The 21,781-nt window shown below is 43.1% G+C and overlaps 1 protein-coding gene across 2 annotated transcripts in view; it reads right to left on the bottom strand.

The window, feature by feature from the left end:
* LOC134353191 (glypican-4-like) overlaps positions 1 to 21,781 on the bottom strand; it is a 201,182-nt gene that overhangs the window by 131,735 nt on the left and 47,666 nt on the right. For both annotated transcript variants that reach the window (XM_063061210.1, XM_063061211.1), the window contains exon 3: positions 6,064 to 6,455. In XM_063061210.1, the coding sequence (XP_062917280.1) occupies positions 6,064 to 6,455 (392 nt within the window). The remainder of the gene's footprint in view (positions 1 to 6,063; positions 6,456 to 21,781) is intronic.

Below are 21,781 nucleotides of genomic sequence, written 5' to 3'. Positions count from 1 at the left end.
CACCTCACCTTTCCTGTTCCGGTTTGTACAGCTGCATCACGGCGGCAGCCATCTTTGGCGGACAATGTTCATATCATAAGACCGTAAGATAAAGGAGCAGAAGTCGGCCATTTGGCCCATCGAGTCTGCTCCATTTTATCATGAGCTGATCCATTCTCCCATTTAGTCCCACTCCCCCGCCTTCTCACCATAACCTTTGATGCCCTGGCTCCTCAGATACCTATCAATCTCTGCCTTAAATACACCCAATGACTTAGCCTCCACTGCTGCCCGTGGCAACAAATTCCATAGATTCACCACCCTCTGACTAAAAGAAATTTCTTCGCATTTCTGTTCTGAATGGGCACCTTTCAATCCTTAAGTCATGCCCTCTCGTACTAGACTCCCTCATCATGGGAAACAACTTTGCCAAACCCACTATGTCCATGCCTTTCAACATTCAAAATGTTTCTATGAGGTCTCCCCTCATTCTTCTAAACTCCAAGGAATACAGTCCAAGAGCGGACAAACGTTCCTCATATGTTAACCCTTTCATTCCCGGAATCATTCTAGTGAATCTTCTCTGTACCCTCTCCAACGTCAGCACATCCTTTCTTAAATAAGGAGACCAAAACTGCCCACAGTACTCCAAGTGAGGTCTCACCAGCGCCTTATAGAGCCTCAACATCACATCCCTGCTCCTATACTCTATTCCTTTAGAAATGAATGCCAACATTGCATTCGCCTTCTTCACTACCGACTCAGCCTGGAGGTTAACCTTAAGTGTATCCTGCACAAGGACTCCCAAGTCCCGTTGCATCTCACAACTTTGAATTCTCTCCCCATTTAAATAATAGTCTGCCCGTTTATTTCTTCTGCCAAAGTGCATAGCCATACACTTTCCAACATTGTATTTCATTTGCCACTTCTTTGCCCATTCTTCCAATCTATCCAAGTCTCTCTGCAGACTCTCTGTTTCCTCAGCACTATCGGCCCCTCCACCTATCTTTGTATCATCAGCAAACTTAGCCACAAAGCCATCTATTCCATAATCCAAATCGTTGATGTACAATGTAAAATGAAGCGGCCCCAACACGGACCCCTGTGGAACACCACTGGTAACCAGCAGCCAACCAGAAAAGGATCCCTTTATTCCCATTGTCTGTTTCCTGCCAATCAGCCAACGGTCTATCCACATATGTAACTTTCCCGTAATTCCATGGGCTCTTATCTTGTTAAGTAGCCTCATGTGTGGCACTCTGTCAAAGGCCTTCTTAAAATCCTAATATACAACATCCACTGCATCTCCCTTGTCTAGCCTACTTGTAATTTCCTCAAAAAATTGTAATAGGTTTGTCAGGCAGGATTTTCCTTTAAGGAGTCCATGCTGAGTTCTGCCTATCTCGTCATATGCCTCCAGGTACTCCGTAACCTCATTCTTGACAATCAACTCCAACAACTTCCCAACCACCAATGTCAAGCTAACAGGTCTATAATTTCCTTTTTGTTTCCTTGCCCCCTTCTTAAATAGCAGAGTGACAGTTGCAATCCTCCAGTCGTAAAGTTTACAAAGATCTGTTTCAAATCCTGTTGATAGCTTACTAAGTTTTATTGAAAAAGATCAGTCAAATGACCCTGTGGCTAAACACTATCACAAGAAATTGACAAAGATCACATACAAAGTAGCTTTACAGGTTTTAAGTGATGTCTTTGATGAACTGGCTGCACTCTGCAAGATTCTGCAAAAGAGTGGCCTGACACCGATTGATTCACTTCATTTTGCGCGAGGCAAAATTAACAAGATAAGAAAGCAGTATCTGGGAGACAATGTTTCCTGGAGTGACAAAGTTAGAGGCTTGCTAAGCCAACAATGTGAAGAAAACATCACAGTAGATACAAGTTCACTGTTGACTTTTATAAACAGTCTTTGTGTTCATTTAGAAGAAAGGTTTCCTGAAGATGAGGTACAAGAATGGTCAGCTTTTGATTTCTCTGCAATTGCAAATTGTGACTTCATGTTTGGCGATGAACAAGTTAATGCCTTATGTCTGAAATATCATGATTTTCTAGCTGAAGATACTGTAATAGTTAGACAGTTTAATGATTTCAAATTATCCGTGAAAGAAAAAATTAAATCCAAGCTGATTTCAAACTTGGCTCAAATGGTGGCATTTGTACTTCAAAATGAACAGTTTTGCGACCTTCCACAATTGATGGACATTGGGGGAACCTTTCTTGCATCTAGTGCAGACTGTGAGCGAGGCTTTAATCTAATGAATCAACTCAAAAACAAGCTGAGAAACCATTTAGGTGAATGTCATTTGGATATGTTAATGAGAATCAAAAGCTATCAACTGGATGGAAGTTCTCTTATTCTAGATAAGAGTTTACAAAGAATGGGTAAATGCCAAAGACGAGAGAGAGAAAAAATAACTGAGTGACTTAAATATATATGTTATTTTGTTGTTATTCTATGCAGTTTTATGTCGAATATTTTGTAAACGTATATAAACTGTGCCATGTGTGCATTCAGTGCGCACATACTTTTGTCACAGGAAAAAAATTTGCACAACTAAGATTTTTGTGCACACTGATTATTAAAAATTAGAGGGAACATTGCCTATAGCCCTCTATTTTTATAAGCTCCATGTACCTGTATAGGAGTCTCTTAAAAGATCCTATCGTATCTGCCTCCACCTCCGTTGCTGACAGCCCATTCCACACACTCACCACTCTGTGTCAAAAAACTTACCCCTGATATCTCCTCTGTATCTACTTCCAAGCACCTTAAAACTATGCCCTCTCATGTTAGCCATTTCAGCCCTGGAGAAAACCCTCTGGCTATCCACACGATCAGTGCCTCTCATCATCTTGTACACCTCTATCAGGTCACCTCTCGTCCTCCATCGCTCCAAGGAGAAAAGGCCGAGTTCACTCAACCTGTTTTCATAAGGCATGCTCCCCAATCCAGGCAACATCTTTGTAAATCTCCTCTGCAGCCTTTCTATGGTTTCCACATCCTTCCTGTAGTGAGGCAACCAGAACTGAGCACAGTACTCCAAGTGGGCTCTGACCAAGGTCCTATAAGTTTCATCTCCTTGGTCTTGCCAACATTGAGTAATTGTTGTTGTTGTGGCACCATTCAACCAGACTTTCCATCTCCTATGCCAATTCATCACCACCTTTGTTTTGGCTGACAACAGCAAGCTTAAGTATGGCAATGGAGCTGTGCTTGGTCTCAGTCATAAAGAAGACGTGAGTAGAGCAGAGGGGCTAAGCACATAGGCTTGTGGTGCACCTGTGCTGAATATGCACCATCATAATATACCAGTATTGTGAGGCCACATTGGCAATATTGTGTGTTGTGTCAGTCAACTTGGCATCAAAAACACATGACTCCCCTGGAGAGGCTATAGAGGGGATTCACTAGGATGTTGCCGGGGATGAAATGTTTCTGTTTTGAGGATAGGTTGTGTTAAAGGAGATGAGGGTAGTTGGAGTTCAGAGCATACTGCATCAGAAGGTGGAGTACTCTCGATATTTAATAAGCATCAAACTGAGCACTGAATTGCTAAGGTATTAAAAGTCACAGAGCAAGTGGTGTGAGTACAGATCACAAAGAAACAAGAAAGGGCAGATGCTGGAATCTGGAACAACAAACAATCTTCGAGAGGAACACAGTGCATTGAGCAGTATCTGTGACTGGGGGGGATTTTATCCTGAAAATTCAATTTCCAAATTCATAGTAGAGCAGAGAGGCAAAGACTTCAGACACATGGTTTTTAGAAATTTATATTGAACCAAAGGTGTTCTTCTGTCCTTTTTAAGATTGCAAGGCAATGCAGGACATTAGGATTATGCAGGTCTACCCCAGCAGCAAGTTGCACGTTGGCAGAGAAGGTGGAGTTGGGGCGGGCTGTGTTGCTGCTTGCTCCAGCGAGGTGTCAGAGTCCTTGTGTGAGTTTCTAACAGCGAGTGGTTGCCTTGGGATCGCAAGACCATGTTGAACACTAGTAATGCAAAATACTGCAAGTCCAGTTCACTGATTTATTGGTAAGACCGGCGGCTGGGCAGCTGTGTTGCCTCAGTTGTACTGAGGACAAGGCCTCATGCCTCAGATTTGCCTGTTGCAGCAGTCCAAGAGGGGAGATGCCTGAAGCAGTGTGGCACAGCATCATGCTGAACTGAGAGGGTTGCCCACCCCACTGGTGTTGCCCTGCAGTGTTCCCATGTTGGAAGACAAGTTGGATTGTGTGCATATGTTCATCTGCGCACTGCTGAGAACTGATTGTTCTTGCTGCAACACCTATGCATCAATTTACAGAACATGACCGTTAGAAACTCTTTTTTGTGTGACTGTATGTTTACTTGCTATATGTACAATATGTGCCAGGTGCTGTGTATGACTGTGTTTTGCACCTTGGCCCCAAACCTTTGCTGTTTCATTTGGCTGTATTCATGTATGGTTGAATGGCAATTAAACTTGAACACTAGCTACACTGAAAAGCAAAATACTGCAGATGCTGGAGAACTGAAATAAAAATCATAAGAGTTAGAGATGCAAACAATCCCCATGTCAAAAGATGTGAGTAAATTTTACATTCCTTTAGTTGTTTCTATAAGAGCTCATTTGTATTCTGCACGTCAAATTTTTTTGGCAGTGATTTGTGAATTCCACGAGGGCAAATATCCATTGCTCGAACTGCCACAACATGAGCATCAACTGTACTGATTGTTAGTGCCCAGCGAGTGTTTATCATAACTGATCTGGGTGTAGGAGTGTAAACAAGGAAGAATGAATAACAATTATGTAGAGAAAGAAAAGAAATGAAATCCATGAGGCAGAACACACTAGTTGTGGTCTACATTGAAGAGAATGCTACATAACTGAACAGAATAGATAACATCTGCAGAGAGAGAGAGAAAAGCTGAGTTAATGTAATCACCTGTGATGAGATTCTTCAGATCAAGACTCTTCATCATCTTCAGTCCAGGTGAGTGATCTCAACCCAAAACGTGAATTACACATTCTGCTACAAAAAGCAGCTTCAACTGAGTTCCTCGAGTACTCTGCCTCATTTTGCTCCAGATTCTACCATTTGCAGTTTCTTGTACCTTCATAATTACCTTCACCAACTGAGTTCCTTGAGTACTCTACTTTTTTGTTCCAAACTCTACCAACTGCAGTACCTTGTACCTTCACTATTACGTACCATGATTATCTCTTTGTTGATGTATTCTTTTGAGAAGGACATATAGGTAAGGTAAACGACAGGAATTCTGCAGATGCTGGAAATTCAAGCAACACACATCAAAGTTGCTGGTGAACACAGCAGGCCAGGCAGCATCTCTAGGAAGAGGTGCAGTCGACGTTTCAGGCCGAGACCCTTCGTCAGGACTAACTGAAGGATGAGTCTCTTACTCACTCTTGCTTCAGTTAGTCCTGATGAAGGGTCTCGGCCTGAAACGTCGACTGTACCTCTTCCGAGAGATGCTGCCTTCACCAAATAGGTAAGGTGGTAAGGCAGCATAGTCTATGACAGGATGTGCATTCATTCTAAAGTAGAGATGTGGACAAAAATATTCAGCTACACAAATAAAAATAATAGCTCACGGTATGTTTCACTGTGAGATTTATCAATCTACAATATTCAAAGCTAAGGATGACCAGTTAAGTTTGGATAGAATACAAGGGGGCAGACATGATGGAAGAACAGACTATTTGTGTCATGTCTCATTTCTCAAAAAAATCCCCAAATGTTTAATCTGCAAAAAAAAAACTGCTATTTTAGCCACAATCCTACCATATTTCACCAATGTGGCTGATTGGTATTACTACCATAAATCTCATACTATAACGGGAAGCAATGCAAAAAGGACAGCATGAATTACTGAACTGTCAAATTATAATGGTCTGAAAAGTTGAAAACTTGCAGAGAGTTTTGTGGAAAATTCGCATGTCCCTGGGAAGAGCCAGAGCACAATTCATTCATAAAATGATAAATATCAAAGGCTGGATGTGATTTTATTTCATAAGTACTAAAGTAGCAACTTCTGTAATGATAAAAGGAACAATTTACTTACTATGGATACTTTGCTCACTACATCTCTTGCAACTCGAAGGCCTTGTGCAAATGTTCGAGCAGCAATAAATGCCCTGGTCACTTGAAGCTTCAGTTTGCGGGGCACATCTCCAAATGGCTTCAGCTGTTCTGTATATTTACTAATACAATCCAAGTACTCTTCTGTGAAATGGTACTGAGGATTCATCAACCGAAACATCCGCTCTAGGAGACGAGCCCAAAAGTCATTCAACATGTCTTCCAGGTTTAGATTTCCAGCCAGATAGTACTTCTTCAGCTCCTTAAACAGGTCCTGGAACACGTCAGAGTTTTTCTTATAAACCTGGCCATAAGTATGTACAAACATTTCATTCAAGGATTTCTCAGCATTATCCAATAACTCCTTGAAAAATTCTGTGGAAATAAATTAGCATCCATTATTAGGTGATAACTGATTAAAGTGAACAGATCTCAAGCATTAACATTAAGATGATAATGAGACATACCTGGCAGATTAAACAGTTAAGTAGGTCTTTAGGACCTGTCAGAATTTGCGAGCAATCACACACATGCTCCCTGCATTTGTTCTCACTGGCCAATTTCTCATCAGATTGGAGTGATCAGTAAATTTATTGATGACATCAAAAATGGTGTGATAGTGAACAGGTGTGGGCACATGGCCAAGTGGTTAAGGCATTGGACTAGCTACCTGAAGGTTGTAAGTTCGAGCCCCAGCCGAGGGAACGTGTTGTGTCCTTGAGCAAGGCACTTAATCACACATTGCTCTGCGACGACACTGGTGCCAAGCAGTATGGGTCCTAATGCCCTTCCCTTGGACAACATTGGTGTCGTGGAGAGGGGAGACTTGCAGCATGGGCAACTGCTGGTCTTCCATACAACCTTGCCCAGGCCTACACCCTGGAGATTGAAGACTTTCCAGGTGCAGATCCATGGTCTCCCAAGACTAATGGATGCCAAAGAAGTGAACAGGTTGCTCAAACCAACATCAGCATGTGACTCAACTAGGAAAGTGAGAGAAGAATGGCAGATGAAATTTAACTTAGACAAGTGTATAGTGATGTATATTGGGAAGTTAAACTATTACAGACTCCCTTACCACCTCTTCTTCTAGGCACATTTCCCCCTTTATCCCTGATCAGTCCTGCCTTCAGCTAGTCATCCTCTTGTTCTTCATATGCACGTGGAACACATAGTGATTCCCCCCACCCACTTAATCCGACTTTAGCTCTTCAGTCTCTCCCTGGCTGCCTTAAGAGTTCTCAAGAGCCCTGCATGATTTTTGCTTCTTAACCCTTAAATATGCTTCCTTGATTCTTTTGACTAAATGCACAGGACTAGTTCCTTAATCAGTCTGTCCTTTCCTGGTTTTCAGTGGCACAAACCTATCCCAATCACCACAAACTACCTTCACACAGAGAAAGGACTCTAGGTGCTAGAGTCTGGAGTAACGAACAAGAAGATGGAGGAACTCAACAGTGTCAGGCAGCACCTGTGCAGATTAAATGTTCATTTCCCTCCAGAGGTACTGTTCAATGAGGTGAATCCTTCCAGCGACCGATCTGTTGCTCCTTGATATAGCCCATCGTGCCAAATTGATGTCTTAAAAATTTTATCATGATTTGCTTGTTGTTGAATTCTATCCTTTTATTGATAAAGCAACCAATTCAGACCTCGGAAGTTTAGAGAGGAGGGTACTTCAATTAGCTACTCTGACCAAGGATAAAAGGCATCGTAATAGAACTTTGACCAGAGGCCAATCCCGACATCGGAAGTTTGGAGAGCAGGACACTTCAATTCAGTCCAGTGGCCGAGGATTAAAGGCAGGAAGGGGTTGCACCTGCATAATAGAGCTCTGACCAGTGACCAATCAGCGTTTCAGATTGATTAGTAACAGCAAATTAAAGGAAAGCAGGGGCAAGCGTAGCAACTGTTGTCTGAATGGACAGAGACAGAGTGGTGATCTTAAGGCTTAGCTCTTAAGGGCTTCATTCAGAGGAAGCAAAGGGAAGAAATGCTCTTTTTTTTTATCATTCCCTTCTTTATATCTGCTCAGCAAGGACAGAAGGGATGAAACACAGGATAGTGAAATGCTCCGCTTGCAGGATGTGGGAAGCCAGTGTCCCTGCCAACTACAACTGCTGGGTGCAGCCTCGAACAAACCACATTAAAGAACTGCAGTTGGAACTAGATGAATTCTGGATCATTCAGGAGGCTGAACAGGTGATAAACAGGACAGAGAGAGATGAGAGTGGATATAGGACTGCATGAAAATGAGACTGAAGAAATAATATCAGGGGACAAGGAGATAGCAGAAGAACTAAATGAGTATTTCGCATCAGTCTTCACTGTGGAAGACACTAGCAGTGAGCCAGATGTTGAAGGGTGTGAAGGAAGAGAAGTGGGCGCAGTTACTATTACAAGGTAGAAGGTGCTCAAAAAGCTGAAAGACCTAAAGGTACATAAATCACCCGGTCCAGATGAACTGCACCCTAGGGTTCTGAAAGAGGTAGTGGTAGAGATTGTGGAGGCAGTAGTAATGATCTTTCAAAAATCATTGGACTCTGGCATGGTGTCAGAGTACTAGAAAACTGCAAATGTTACTCCACTCTGTAAGAAAGGAGGAAGGCAGCAGAAAGGAAATTATAGACCAGTTAGCCTGACCTCGGTGGTTGAGAAGGTGTTGGAGTCAATTGTTAAGGATGAGGTTATGGAGTACTTGGCGACACAGGACAAGATAGTACAAAGTCAGCATAGTTTCCTCAAGGAAAAATCTTGCCTGATGAACCTGTTGGGATTCTTTGAGGAATTACATGTAGGATAGATAAAGGGGGTGCAATGGATGTTATATATTTGAACTTTCAGAAGGCCTTTGACAAGGTGTCACACATGAGGCTGCTTAACAAGATAAGAGCCCGTGGTATTACAGGAAAGTTACTGGCATGGCTTCACCTGCGACACTTCACCTGTGAGTCGGCTGGGGTGATATACCACGTCCGGTGCTCCCAATGTGGTCTTCTATACATTGGCGAGACCCGACGCAGACTGGGAGATCGTCTTGCTGAACACCTATGCTCTGTATGCCAGAGAAAGCAGGATCTCCCAGTGGCCACACATTTTAATTCCATGTCCCATTCCCATTCTGATATGTCTATCCACAGCCTCCTCTACTGTAAAGATGAAGCCACACTCAGGTTGGAGGAACAACACCTTATACTCCGTCTGGGTAGCCTCCAACCTGATGGCATGAACATTGACTTCTCTAACTTCCGCTAATGCCCCACCTCCCCCTCGTACCCCATCTGTTATTTATTTATATACACACATTCTTTTTCTCTCTCTCCTTTTTCTCCCTCTGTCCCTCTGACTATATCCCTTACCCATCCTCTGGGCTTTTCCCCCCCTCCCCCTTTTCCTTCTCCCTGGGCCTCCTGTCCCATGAGCCTCTCATATCCCTTTTGCCAATCATCTGTCCAGCTCTTGGCTCCATCCCTCCCCCTCCTGTCTTCTCCTATCATTTTGAATCTCCTCCTCCCTCTCCCACTTTCAAATCTCTTACTAGCTCTTCTTTCAGTTAGTCCTGACAAAGGGTCTTGGCCCGAAACGTCGACTGTACCTCTTCCTAGAGATGCTGCCTGGCCTGCTGCGTTCACCAGCAACTTTGATGTGTGTTGCTTGAATTTCCAGCATCTGCAGAATTCCTCGTGACATGGTTAGATCATTGGCTACACTCACAACAAGCTGGAGGAACTCAGCAGGTCAGGCAGCATCCGTGGAAATGATCAGTCAACGTTTCAGGTCGGAACCCTTCGTCAGAACTCGGATCGTTGGCTAATTGGTAGGAGGCAGTGAGTAGGAATAAAAGGATCCTTTTCTGGTTGGCAGGCGTTCTGCTGAGGTTGGTGTTGGAACCGCTTCTTTTTATGCTGGATATAAATGACGGAATAGATAGCTTTATTGCCAAGTTTGCAGATGATACAAAGATTGGTGGAGGGGCAGGCAGTATTGAGGAAACAGGTAGACTGCAGAAGGTCAGACAGATTAGCAGAATGGGCAAGAAAGTGGCAAATTGAATGCAATGTTATAAAATGCATGGTCATGCACTTTAGTGGTAGAAATAAATACGCTGACTATTTTCTAAATGGGGAGTAAATTCCAAAATCTGAAATGCACAGGGATTTGGGAGTCCTGTGCAGAACACCCTAAAGGTTAATTTGCAGGTTGAGTTAGTGGTGAGGAAGGCAAAATCAATGTTAGCATTCATTTACAAAGGTCTAGGATACAAGAGCAGGGATGTGATGCTGAGGCTTTATAAGGTACTGGTGAGGCCTCACTATCAGCATTGTGAATAGTTTTGGGCTCCTCATCTAAGAACATATGTGCTGGCATTGGAGAGGGTTCAGTGGAGGCTCACAAGGATGTTCCTGTAAGTGAAAGGGTTATCATATGAGGAACATTTGATAGCTCTGGGCCTGTCCTTGCTGGAATTTAGACGATGTGGGGGGATCTCATTGAAACCTTTCGAATGTTGAAAGGTCTAAACAGAGTAGATGTGGAAAGGATGTTTCGTATAGTGGGGGAGTCTAGGACAAGAGGCCAAAGCCTCAGGATAGAGGGATGTCCATTTAAAACAGAGAAATTTCTTTAGCCAGAGGGTAGTGAATTTGTGAAATTTGTTATCAGATGCAGCTGTGGAGGCAAGGTCGTTCAATGTATTTAAGGCAGAACTTGATAGGTTCTTCAATGGACATGGCATCAAAGAAGGTTGGGGAGTGGGGCTGAGGATGGGGAAAAAGGATCAGCCATGATAGCGTGGCAGAGCAGACTATGTGGGCCAAATGGCCTAATTCTGCTCCTACTCTTATGATCTTGTATAGACAGGTAGTTACACCCAAGGTATAGGACACAGGAAACTTGAGTGACAGTCAGAAAGGGGAAAGGGGTTAAGGAGCCAGACAGGGTATCCTGTGACAATCCCCCTCAGCAACAGATATATCACTTTGGATACTGTTGTGGGGAGCAGAGGGGAGATGACCTAAGAGAGGAAAGTCATAGTGGTTGGATCTCTGGCACAGTCTGCCTCAGTAACTCAGAAGGGGAGGGGAAGAGAAGAGGCATGCAGTGGTGATAGGGGATTCTTTGGTTAGGGGAACGGACAGGAGGTTATGTGGGCAAGAACGAGATTCCTGGATGGTATGTTGCCTCCCGGGTGCCAGGGTCCAGGGTATCTCAGATCAAGTCTTCAGCATTCTTAAGCAGGGTGAACAGCTAGAAGTTGCAGTCCATGTAGGTACCAATGACGGGGTTAGGACGAGTGATGAGATTCTGCATGGGGGTTCAGGGAGTTAGGTGCTAAGTTAAAGGACAGGATCGCCAGGATTGTGTTCTCAGGATTGTTAGCCATGCCATGTTCTAGTGAGTCCAGAACAGGGAAGATTATACAGTTTAATATACGCCTAAGGAGTTGGTGTAGGAAAGAGGGCATAAGATTTTTGGATCATTGGGCTCTCTTCCAGCGAAGGTGGGACCTGCACAGAAGGGACGGTTTGCACCTGAAGTGGAGGGGGACTATTATCCTACTGGGAAAGATTGTTAGTGCTGCATGGTGGGGTTTAAATTTGAGATGCAAGGGGATGGGAACCAAAGTGCCAGAACAGTTAGTGGAAAGGTTGTGAAGACAGATGTTGCTGAGACTTCAGGCAAAAGGATCAAAAGGTTGAGCATGGTGCGACTACTGTCCTGAGCTGAGTATATTTAAATGCAAGAAATATCATAGGAAGGGCTGAAATCGAAAATCGCTGGTTTACAAACAGAGGCGGTGTAGTGAGGAGAGGCTGTTCATAGGGCAAAATTGCAGTCAACAGGATGAATTTAAATATAAAAGGCAGACAAAATCAAAAAGGGTGAATATGGGACTTGAAGTTTTTGTATCTGAATGCACGCAGTATACGGAATAAGGTAGATGAACCAGCAGCACAGTTGCAGATTGGAAGTTATGATGTTATAGGCATCAGTGAATCATGGCTGAAAGATTATAGCTGGGAACTTAATGTCCAGGAATCACATTGCATCAAAAGTATAAGCAGGATGGCAGCGTTGCTCTGTTGGTAAAAATGAAATCAAATCATTAGAAAGAGTTGACATAGGGTTGGAAGGTGTTGAATCATTGTGGATTGAGCTAAAGAACTGCAAGGGTAAAAAGACCCTGATGGGAGTTGTATACAGACCCCCAAACAGTAGAAAGGATGTGGCCTACAAATTACAACAGGAGATAGAAAATGCATGCCAAAAGGGCAATGTTACAATAGTCTCATGGGGGACTTCAAAATGTAGGTAGATTGGGAAAATCAGGCTGATGCAGGATTGCAGAAGAGGGAATTTCTAGAGTGTCTATGAGATGGCCTTTTAGAGCAGCTTGTGATTGAGTCCGCCACAGGATCAGCTATTCTGGATTGGGTGTTGTGCAATGAACCAGAATTGATTACAGAACTTAATGTAAAGGAACACTTAGGGGCCAGTGATCAGGATATGATTGAATTCACCCTGAAATTTGAGAAACAATAGCTAATGTCAGATGTTTTTCAGTATTACAGTGGAGTAAAGCGAATTACAGAGACATGAGAGAGGAGTTAGCCAGATTTGATTGGAAAAGAAACCTGACAGGAATGACAGCACAACAGCAAAGGCTGGAATTTCTGGAAGCAATTCGGAAGGCACAGGATATATCCATCCTAAAAAGGAAGAAGCAATCTAAAGGAAAGATGACACAACCATGGCTAACAAGAGAAGTCAAAGCCAAAGAGAGGACAGATAATAGAGCAAAATTAGTGGGAAGTTAGACGATTGGGAAGCTTTTAAAAACCAACAGTAGGAAGGCAAGCGCCATGTTAGCATTTATTGTCAAGAGGACTAGAATATTAAAACAAGGATGTAATGTTGAAACTTCATAAAGCACTGGTGAAGCCTCAGATATTGAGAGCAGGTTTTGGACCCTTATCTTATAAAGGATGTGCTGAAACTGGAGAGGGTTCAAAGGAGGTTCACGAAAATTATTCCAGGTTTGAATGGCTTGCCATATGAAGAAAGTTCAGTGGTTCTGGGCCTATATTCACTGGAATTCAGAAGAATGAGGGGTGACCTCATTGAAACCCACCGAATTGTGACTGGTGCTGCTGAAGGGTTTCGGCCCGAAACATCAGCTGTGCTTGTTTCCGTAGATGCCCTGACCTGCTTAGTTCCTCCAGCATTTTATGTGTGTTGTTCGGATTTCCAGCAACTGCAGAATTTCTTATTTATTAACGGTGAAAGGCCTTGATAGAGTGGATGTGGAGAGGATGTTTCCTACAGTGGGAGAGTCTAAGACCAGAGGACACAGCCTCAGAATAGAGGGGCATTCTCTTAGAATGGAGATGAGCAGAATTTCTTTAGCCAGAGAGTGGTGAATCTATGGAATTCTTTGCCACATGCAGCTGTGGAGGCCAAGTCTTTATGTATATTTAAGGAAGAGGTTCATAGATTCTTGACTGGTCAGGGCATGAAGGGATACAGGAAAAGACAGGAGATTGGGGCTGAGAGGAAAATTGGATCATCCATGATGAAATGGCAGAGCAGGTGCGATGGGCCAAATGGCCTAATTCTGTTCCTTTATCTAACAGTCTTATGGTCTTAGAACCAGCTATTTTTTAAACCACATTCTCAACCTACCGTGCCACTTTCAATAAACTGTGTATACAAAAACTACACAGATCTCTCCCAGAAATACAATTAAGGGAGCTGAGGGTGATGGGTGAAAGCTGATTCTCCAGCTCAAGGCCTGTGTCTAGTGGGGTGTCCAAGGGATCGGTGTTGGGACATCTTTAATTTGTGTCAATAATTCGGATATGAATGTACATAGAACATACAGAACATAGAATGGCACAATTAACAAGTTTGCTGATGATATTAAACTATGGGGGGGGTCTTGTTGATAGTGAAGGAGACTACAAGATGATGGCCTGAGAAATGGAAAATGGATTACAACTTAGGTAAGTGTGAGGTGATGTATTTTTGACAGTCAAACCAGGAAATACAGGATATACAGTGAATGAAAGACCACCAACAGGTGTAGTAGAACAGAGGGATCTGGGTGTACAAATGCACAGTTCACTGAAAGAGACCATATATGTAGACAAGGTGGTGAAGGTTGTGTTTAACATGCTGGTCTTCATCAGTCGAGTTTCGATTAGGGACATCATGTTGCAATTATGCAAGTTGTTGAAGAAACCGCACCAACAGTTTGGTCACTCTACTATACAAAGGACACTGTCGTGCTGAAGAGGATGCAGAGGAGATTTACAAGGATGTTGCCTGGACTAGACTGCCTAAGTTGTAAGGAGACGTTGGCCATTCTGGATCCTTATTCTTAGGAGCACAGCAGAATGAGGGGTGGTCAGTTTGTAAAATTGTGAGAGGTATGGATAAGGTGGAAAGTCATAGTCTTTTCCCCAAGGTTGTGAAGTCCAAAACTAGAGAGTGCAGATAGAAGGTCAGAGGGGAGAGATTTAAAAGAGCCCCGAGAGATAACTTCTTTACACAGAGGGTACTGAGTAACTGGAATGATCTGCCAGAGGAAGTGGTTTAGGCAAGTACAATTGCAACATTTAAAAGGCATTTGGAAATTCTCTGGCTTCAACTCCCAAATCCACATCAGACAGTTGTACATTGATAGGCTACACTTGGAATATTGTGTGCATCTCTTTATACAACTCTAGGACTTTTGCAAGAAGTCTTGCCATCTCCTGAGGAACTCCATTAGGAATATTTTCACAGTGCAAAAACAACCTTTTACTCTAACTCTGCTACTTGGGCAACTTTCCATTCATGCCACTTCAATCTCCATAATATCCCTTGCTGAGTGCCACTTGAAACAATGTCGCTGCATTTCCGTCACCCATTCTCTGATCACCTCAATAAAAAGCTATTCTTGAACCATAAGACACAGGCCATTCAGCCCATCAAGTCCACACCGCCATTTCATCATGGCTGATCCCGGATCCCATTCAACCCCATACACCTGCCCTCTCACCATATCCCTTGATGCCCTGACCAATCAGGAATCTATCAACTTCCACTTTGAATGTACCAGAGCTGACAGTGTGGCTGGGGTGAAAATAAATGATATTAAAAGTTCAAGCAAATCCGCTAATAGAAAGGTTTTGAGTGGTGGTAAAAATCTTCTGAGGTGTACATATTTCAATGCTAGGAGTATTGCGGGGAAGGCGGATGAGTTGAGGGCGTGGATTGACACGTGGAATTATGACGTTGTAGCAATTAGTGAAACTTGGCTACAGGAGTGGCAGAACTGGCAGCTTAATATTCCAGGGTTCCGATGTTTCAGATGTGATCGAGGCAGAGGAATGAAAGGTGGGGTAGTGGCATTGCTTGTTAGGGAAAATATTACAGCAGTGCTCAGGCAGGACAGATTAGAGGGCTTGTCTACTGAGTCCTTGTGGGTGGAGCTGAGAAACAGGAAAGGTATGGCCACATTAGTGGGATTGTATTACAGACCACCCAATAGTCAACGAGACTTGGAAGTGCAAATCTGCAGAGAGATAGCAGGCAACTGCAGGAAACAAAGTTGTGGTGGTAGGGGATTTTAATTTTCCATATATTGATTGCGTCTCCCATACTGTTAGGGGTCTAGATGGTTTAGAGTTTGTAAAATGTGTTCAGGAAAGTTTTCTAAATCAATATATAGAGGGACCAACTAGAGGGGATGCAATATTGGATCTCCTGTTAGGAAACGAGTTAGGACAAGTGACAGAAGTCTGTGTAGGGGAGCACTTTGGTTCCAGTGATCATAACACCATTAGTTTCAACTTGATCATGAACAAGGATAGATCTGGTCCTAGGGTTGAGGTTCTTAACTGGAAGAAGGCCAAATTTGAAGAAATGAGAAAGGATCTAAAAAGCGTGGATTGGGAAAGGTTGTTCTCTGGCATGGATGTGATCAGTAGGTGGGAAGCCTTCAAAGCAGAAATTTTGAGAGTGCAAAATTTGTATGTTCCTGTCAGGATTAAAGGCAAGGTGAATAGGAATAAGGAATCTTGGTTCTCAAGGGATATTGCAACTCTGATAAAGAAGAAGAGGAAGTTGTATGACGTGTATAGGAAGCAGGGAGTAAATAAGGTGCTTGAGGAGTATAAGAAGTGCAAGAAAATACTTAAGAAAGAAATCAGGAGGGCTAAAAGAAGACATCAGGTTGCCTTGGCAGTCAAAGTGAAGGATAATCCAAAGAGCTTTTACAGGTATATTAAGAGCATAAGGATTGTAAGGGATAAAATTGGTCCTCTTGAAGATCAGAGTGGTCGGCTATGTGCGGAACCAAAGGAAATGGGGGAGATCTTAAATAGGTTTTTTGCATCTGTGTTTACTAAGGAAACTGGCATGAAGTCTATGGAATTAAGGGAAACAAGTAGTGATATCATGGAAACTGTACAGATCGAAAAGGAGGTCCTTGCTGTCTTGAGGAAAATTAAAGTGGATAAATCCCCGGGACCTGACAGGGTGTTCCCTCGGACCTTGAAGGAGACTAGTGTTGAAATTGCAGGGGCCCTGGCTGAAATAGTTAAAATGTCGCTGTCTACATGTGAGGTGCCGGAGGATTGGAGAGTGGCTCATGTTGTTCCATTGTTTAAAAAAGGATCGAAAAGTAATCCGGGAAATTTTAGGCCAGTGAGTTTAACGTTGGTGGTGGGTAAGTTGTTGGAGGGAGTACTAAGAGACTGAATCTACAAGCATTTGGATAGACTGGGACTTATTAGGGAGAGTCAACATGGCTTTGTGCGTGGTAGGTCGTGTTTGACCAATCTATTGGAGTTTTTCGAGGAGGTTACCGGGAAAGTGGATGAAGGGAAGGCAGTAGATATTGTCTACATGGACTTCAGTAATGCCTTTGACAAGGTCCCGCATGGGAGGTTAGTTAGGAAAATTCAGTCGCTAGGTATACATGGAGAGGTGGTAAATTGGATTAGACATTGGCTCGATGGAAGAAGCCAGAGAGTGGTGGTAGAGAATTGCTTCTCTGAGTGGAGGCCTGTGACTAGTGGTGTGCCACAGGGATCAGTGCTGGGTCCATTGTTATTTGTCATCTATATCAATGATCTGGATGATAATGTGGTAAATTGGATCAGCAAGTTTGCTGATGATACAAAGATTGGAGGTGTAGCAGACAGTGAGGAATGTTTTCAGAGCCTGCAGAGGGACTTGGACCAGCTGGAAAAATGGGCTAAAAAATGGCAGATGGAGTTTAATACTGACAAGTGTGAGGTATTGCACGTTGGAAGGACAAACCAACGTAGAACATACAGGGTTAATGGTAAGGCACTGATGAGTGCCGTGGAACAGAGGGATCTGGGAATACAGATACAAAATTCCCTAAAAGTGGCGTCACAGGTAGATAGGGTCATAAAGAGAGCTTTTGGTACATTGGCCTTTATTAATCAAAGTATTGAGTATAAGAGCTGGAATGTTATGATGAGGTTGTATAAGGCATTGGTGAGGCCGAATCTGGAGTATTGTGTTCAGTTTTGGTCACCAAATTACAGGAAGGATATAAATAAGGTTGAAAGAGTGCAGAGAAGGTTTACAAGGATGTTGCCGGGACTTGAGAAACTCAGTTACAGAGAAAGGTTGAATAGGTTGGGACTTTATTCCCTAGAGCGTAGAACAATGAGGGGAGATTTGATAGAGGTATATAAAATTATGATGGGTATAGATAGAGTGAATGCAAGCAGGCTTTTTCCACTGAGGCAAGGGGAGAAAAAAAAACCAGAGGACATGGGTTTAGGGTGAGGGGGGAAAAGTTTAAAGGGAACATTATCGGGGGCTTCTTCACACAGAGAGTGGTGGGAGTATGGAATGAGCTGCCAAACGAGGTGGTAAATGCGGGTTCTTTTTTAACATTTAAGAATAAATTGGACAGATACATGGATGGGAGGTGTATGGAGGGATATGGTCCGTGTGCAGGTCAGTGGGACTAGGCAGAAAATGGTTCGGCACAGCCAAGAAGGGCCAAAAGGCCTGTTTCTGTGCTGTAGTTTCTATGGTTTCTAATGTACCCATAGACTTGGCCTCCACCACAATCTGTGGCAGAGCATTCCACATATTCACCACCCTTCAGCTAAAAATATTTCTCCTTACTTCTGTTCTAAAAGGTTGCCCCTCAATTTTGAGGCTGTGCCCCCTAGTTCTGGATATCCAGACCAAAGCAAGTATCTTTCCACATTCACCTGATCTAGACCTTTCAAAATTTGGTAGGTTTCAATGAGATCTCCATGCAGTTTTCTAAATTCCAGTGAGTTCAGGCCCAAAGCTCCCAAACACTCCTCATATGTTAAGCCCTTCATTCTCAGAATTACCGTCATGAACCTCCTCTGGACTTTCTCCAATGACAACACATCCTTCCTGAGATAAGGGGCCCAAAATTGTTGACAAAACTCCAAGTGTGGCCTGCCTAGTGTCTTACAAAATCTTCAGCATTATCTCCTTGTTTTTATATTCTATTCCCCTTGAAATAAACTCTAACATTGCATTTCCCTTCCTTACCACAGACTCAACCTGTGAATTAACCTTCTGGGAGTCTTGCACGAGGACTTCTAAGTCCGTTTGCACCTCTGATGTTTGAACCTTCTCCCCATTTAGATAATAGTCCACACTATTGCTCCTTTTACCAAAATGCATTATCATACATTTCCCAACACTGTACTCCATTTGCCACTTTTTTGCCCATTCTTCCAATTCGTCTAATTCCCACTGCAATCGCATTGCTTCCTCAGCACTACTTACCCCTCCACCTATCTTCGCAAATGTTGCCACACAGCCATCAAGTTCATTATCTAAATCATTGACAAATAATGTGAAAAGTAGCGGTCCCAATACTGACCCCTGAGGAACACCACTACTCATTGGCAGCCAACCAGAAAAGGCCCCCTTTATTCCCACTTGGTTTCTCCTGCCTGTCAGCCATTCCTCTATCCATGCCATTATCTTTCCTGTAACACCATAGTGTTTTATCTTGTAAAGCAGCATCATGCAGGGCACTTTATCAACTGCCTTCTGAAAATCTAAGTAAATGACATCTACTGCCCCTCCTTTGTCCACCCTGCTTGCTACTTCCTCGAAGAATTCTAACAGATTTGTCAGGCAAGATTTACCTTTAAAGAAATCATGCTGTGACTTATTTTATCATTAGTCTCCAAGTACCTCAAAACCTTGTCCTTAATAATGGACTCTAATACTTTCCCAACCACTAAGGTTATGCTAACTGGCCTATAGAACATAGAAATCTACAATACATTACAAGCCCTTCAATGTTGTGCTGACCACGTAACCCACTCTTAAAAACTGCCTAGAATTTCCCTACTGCATAGCCCTCTATTTTCTTAAGCTCCATGGACCTATCTAGGAGTCTCTTAAAAGACCCTATTGTATCCACCTCTATCACAGTCACTGACAATGCATTCCACACACCCAGCGCTGTGTGTGAAAAACTTACCTCTGACTTACCTAACCCTCGTACCTACTTCCAAGTACATTAAAACTAAGCCCTCTTGTGTTAGCCACTTCAACCCTAGGAAAAAGCCTCTGGCTCTCCACACCATCAATGCCTCTCATCATCTCATACACCTCTATCAGGTCACCTCTCATTCTCTGTCACTCCAAGGAGAAAAAGACAAGTTCACTCAACCTATTCTCATAAGGCATGCTCTCTAATCCAAGCAACATCCTTGTAAATCTCCTCTGCACTCTCTCTGTAGTATCCACATCCTTCGTGTAGCCAGGTGACCAGAACTGAGCACAGTACTCCAAGTGGGGTCTGACCAGAGTCCTATATAGCTGTAACATTACCTCTCGGCTCTTGAACTCAATCCCGCAGTTGATGAAGGCCATCACACCGTACACCTTCTTAACAACACTGTCAACTTGCGCAGCAGCTTTGAATGCCCTATGGACAATGACCCCATGATCTCACTGATCCTCCACACTGCCAAGAGTCTTACCGTTAATATTACATTCTATCTTCAAATTTGACCTACCAATATGAACCACTTCACACTTATTTGGGTTGCACACCTTGCAACTTCTCAGCCCAGTTCTTCATCTTATCAATGTCGCACTGTAACCTCTGACAACCCTCTATATTGTCCACAACATCCCCAACTTTTGTGTCATCAGCAAAATTTACTAATCCACCCTTCTACTTCCTCATCCAGGTCATTTATAAAAATCACACAGAGATGGGGTCCCAGAACAGATCCCTGCATTAAACCAATGGTCACCTTCCTCCATGCAGAACACGAACCATCTACAACCACTCTTTGCCTTCTGTGGGCAAGCCAATTCTGGATTCACAAAGCAAGGCCTCCTTGGATCCCATGCCTCATTACTTCCTGAATGAGCCTCATATTGGGGATCTTATCAAATGCCTTATTGAAATTCACATAATTTCCTCTCTTTTGTCTTCTTCCCTTCTTAAAGATGGAGTGACATTTGCAATTTTTCCACCCTCCGGGACCATGCCAAAATCAAGTGATTCTTGAAGGATCATGACCAATGCATCAGTTATCTTTTCAGCAACCTCTCTCAGGACTCTGCGAAGTAGTCCATCCGGTTTTTAAATAACTGCTGCCAACCTGCGAGAAATCCCTCTTAGTAAAGCTCTGTTGATTCTGCTGATAGGCCTCGTACAATGGACAAATACTCTCGAAGCTCCCTTTTTAAATAACCACCACTGACCTGTGAGAAATCCCTCTTGGTAAAGCTCTGTTGCTGCTGCTGACAGGCCACATACAATGCCACTTCCTTGGCTTTTATGCAGTCCTTAACTTCCCTTGTCAGCGATGGTTGCCTACCCCTGCCATTTGAGAACAACTTCTTTTGTGGAACATATCTATCCTGTGGCTTGTGGACTATTCCCTGAAACTTCAGCCACTTCTGTTCTACTGTCATCCCCGCCAGTCCTCCTCCAATCCACTTGGGCAAGACACTATCTCATGCCTCTGTAGTTCCCTGTATTCCATTGAAATACTGATACACATGATTTATGCTTCTCCCTCTCAGATTGCAGTATGAATTCAATCATATTATGATCGCTGCCTCCTAAGGGTTCTTTTACGTTAAACTAAAAAAGTCTTGGTTATTATATAACACCCAATCTAAGATAACCTTTCACCTGGTAGGCTCAAGCACAAGCTACTCTAAAAAGCCATCTCGTAGGCATTCAACAAATTCCTTCTCTTGCAATCCGACACCAACCTGATTTTCCCAATCCCCTCGCATATTGAAGTCCCCCATTACGATTGTGACATTACCCTTATTACATGCCTTTTCCAGCTCCCTTTGCAATCTCAACCCCACATCTTGGCTACTATTTGGAGGCCATATATGATTCCAATAAAGGTCTTTTTACACTTGCAGCTTCTTAACTCCACACAAAGATTCAACTACTCCAAACAACTCCAAATCGATGCAGGCCATTTCTAATAAACCATCATATCCAAATGAATACTATCAATTGTTATTGTCGGCATTCCACAAAAAGCACGGATCCTTTACGATGTGCAATGCCCTGGGTAAGATTTCAACTGCTATGCTGTGAGGTATTTTTATTGCAGCAGTTTTCTGTAAAAGAGAGGAGGCAGAGCTTAATGTTGATGGCGTTAAACGGCGACTCCTTTGTTTGC

Source organism: Mobula hypostoma, chromosome 10 (genome assembly GCF_963921235.1).
Source record: "Mobula hypostoma chromosome 10, sMobHyp1.1, whole genome shotgun sequence".
NCBI classification, from domain to species: domain Eukaryota; kingdom Metazoa; phylum Chordata; class Chondrichthyes; order Myliobatiformes; family Myliobatidae; genus Mobula; species Mobula hypostoma.
Note: the sequence above shows the minus strand (reverse complement) of the source record. Positions and strands in the feature narration are given on the sequence as shown.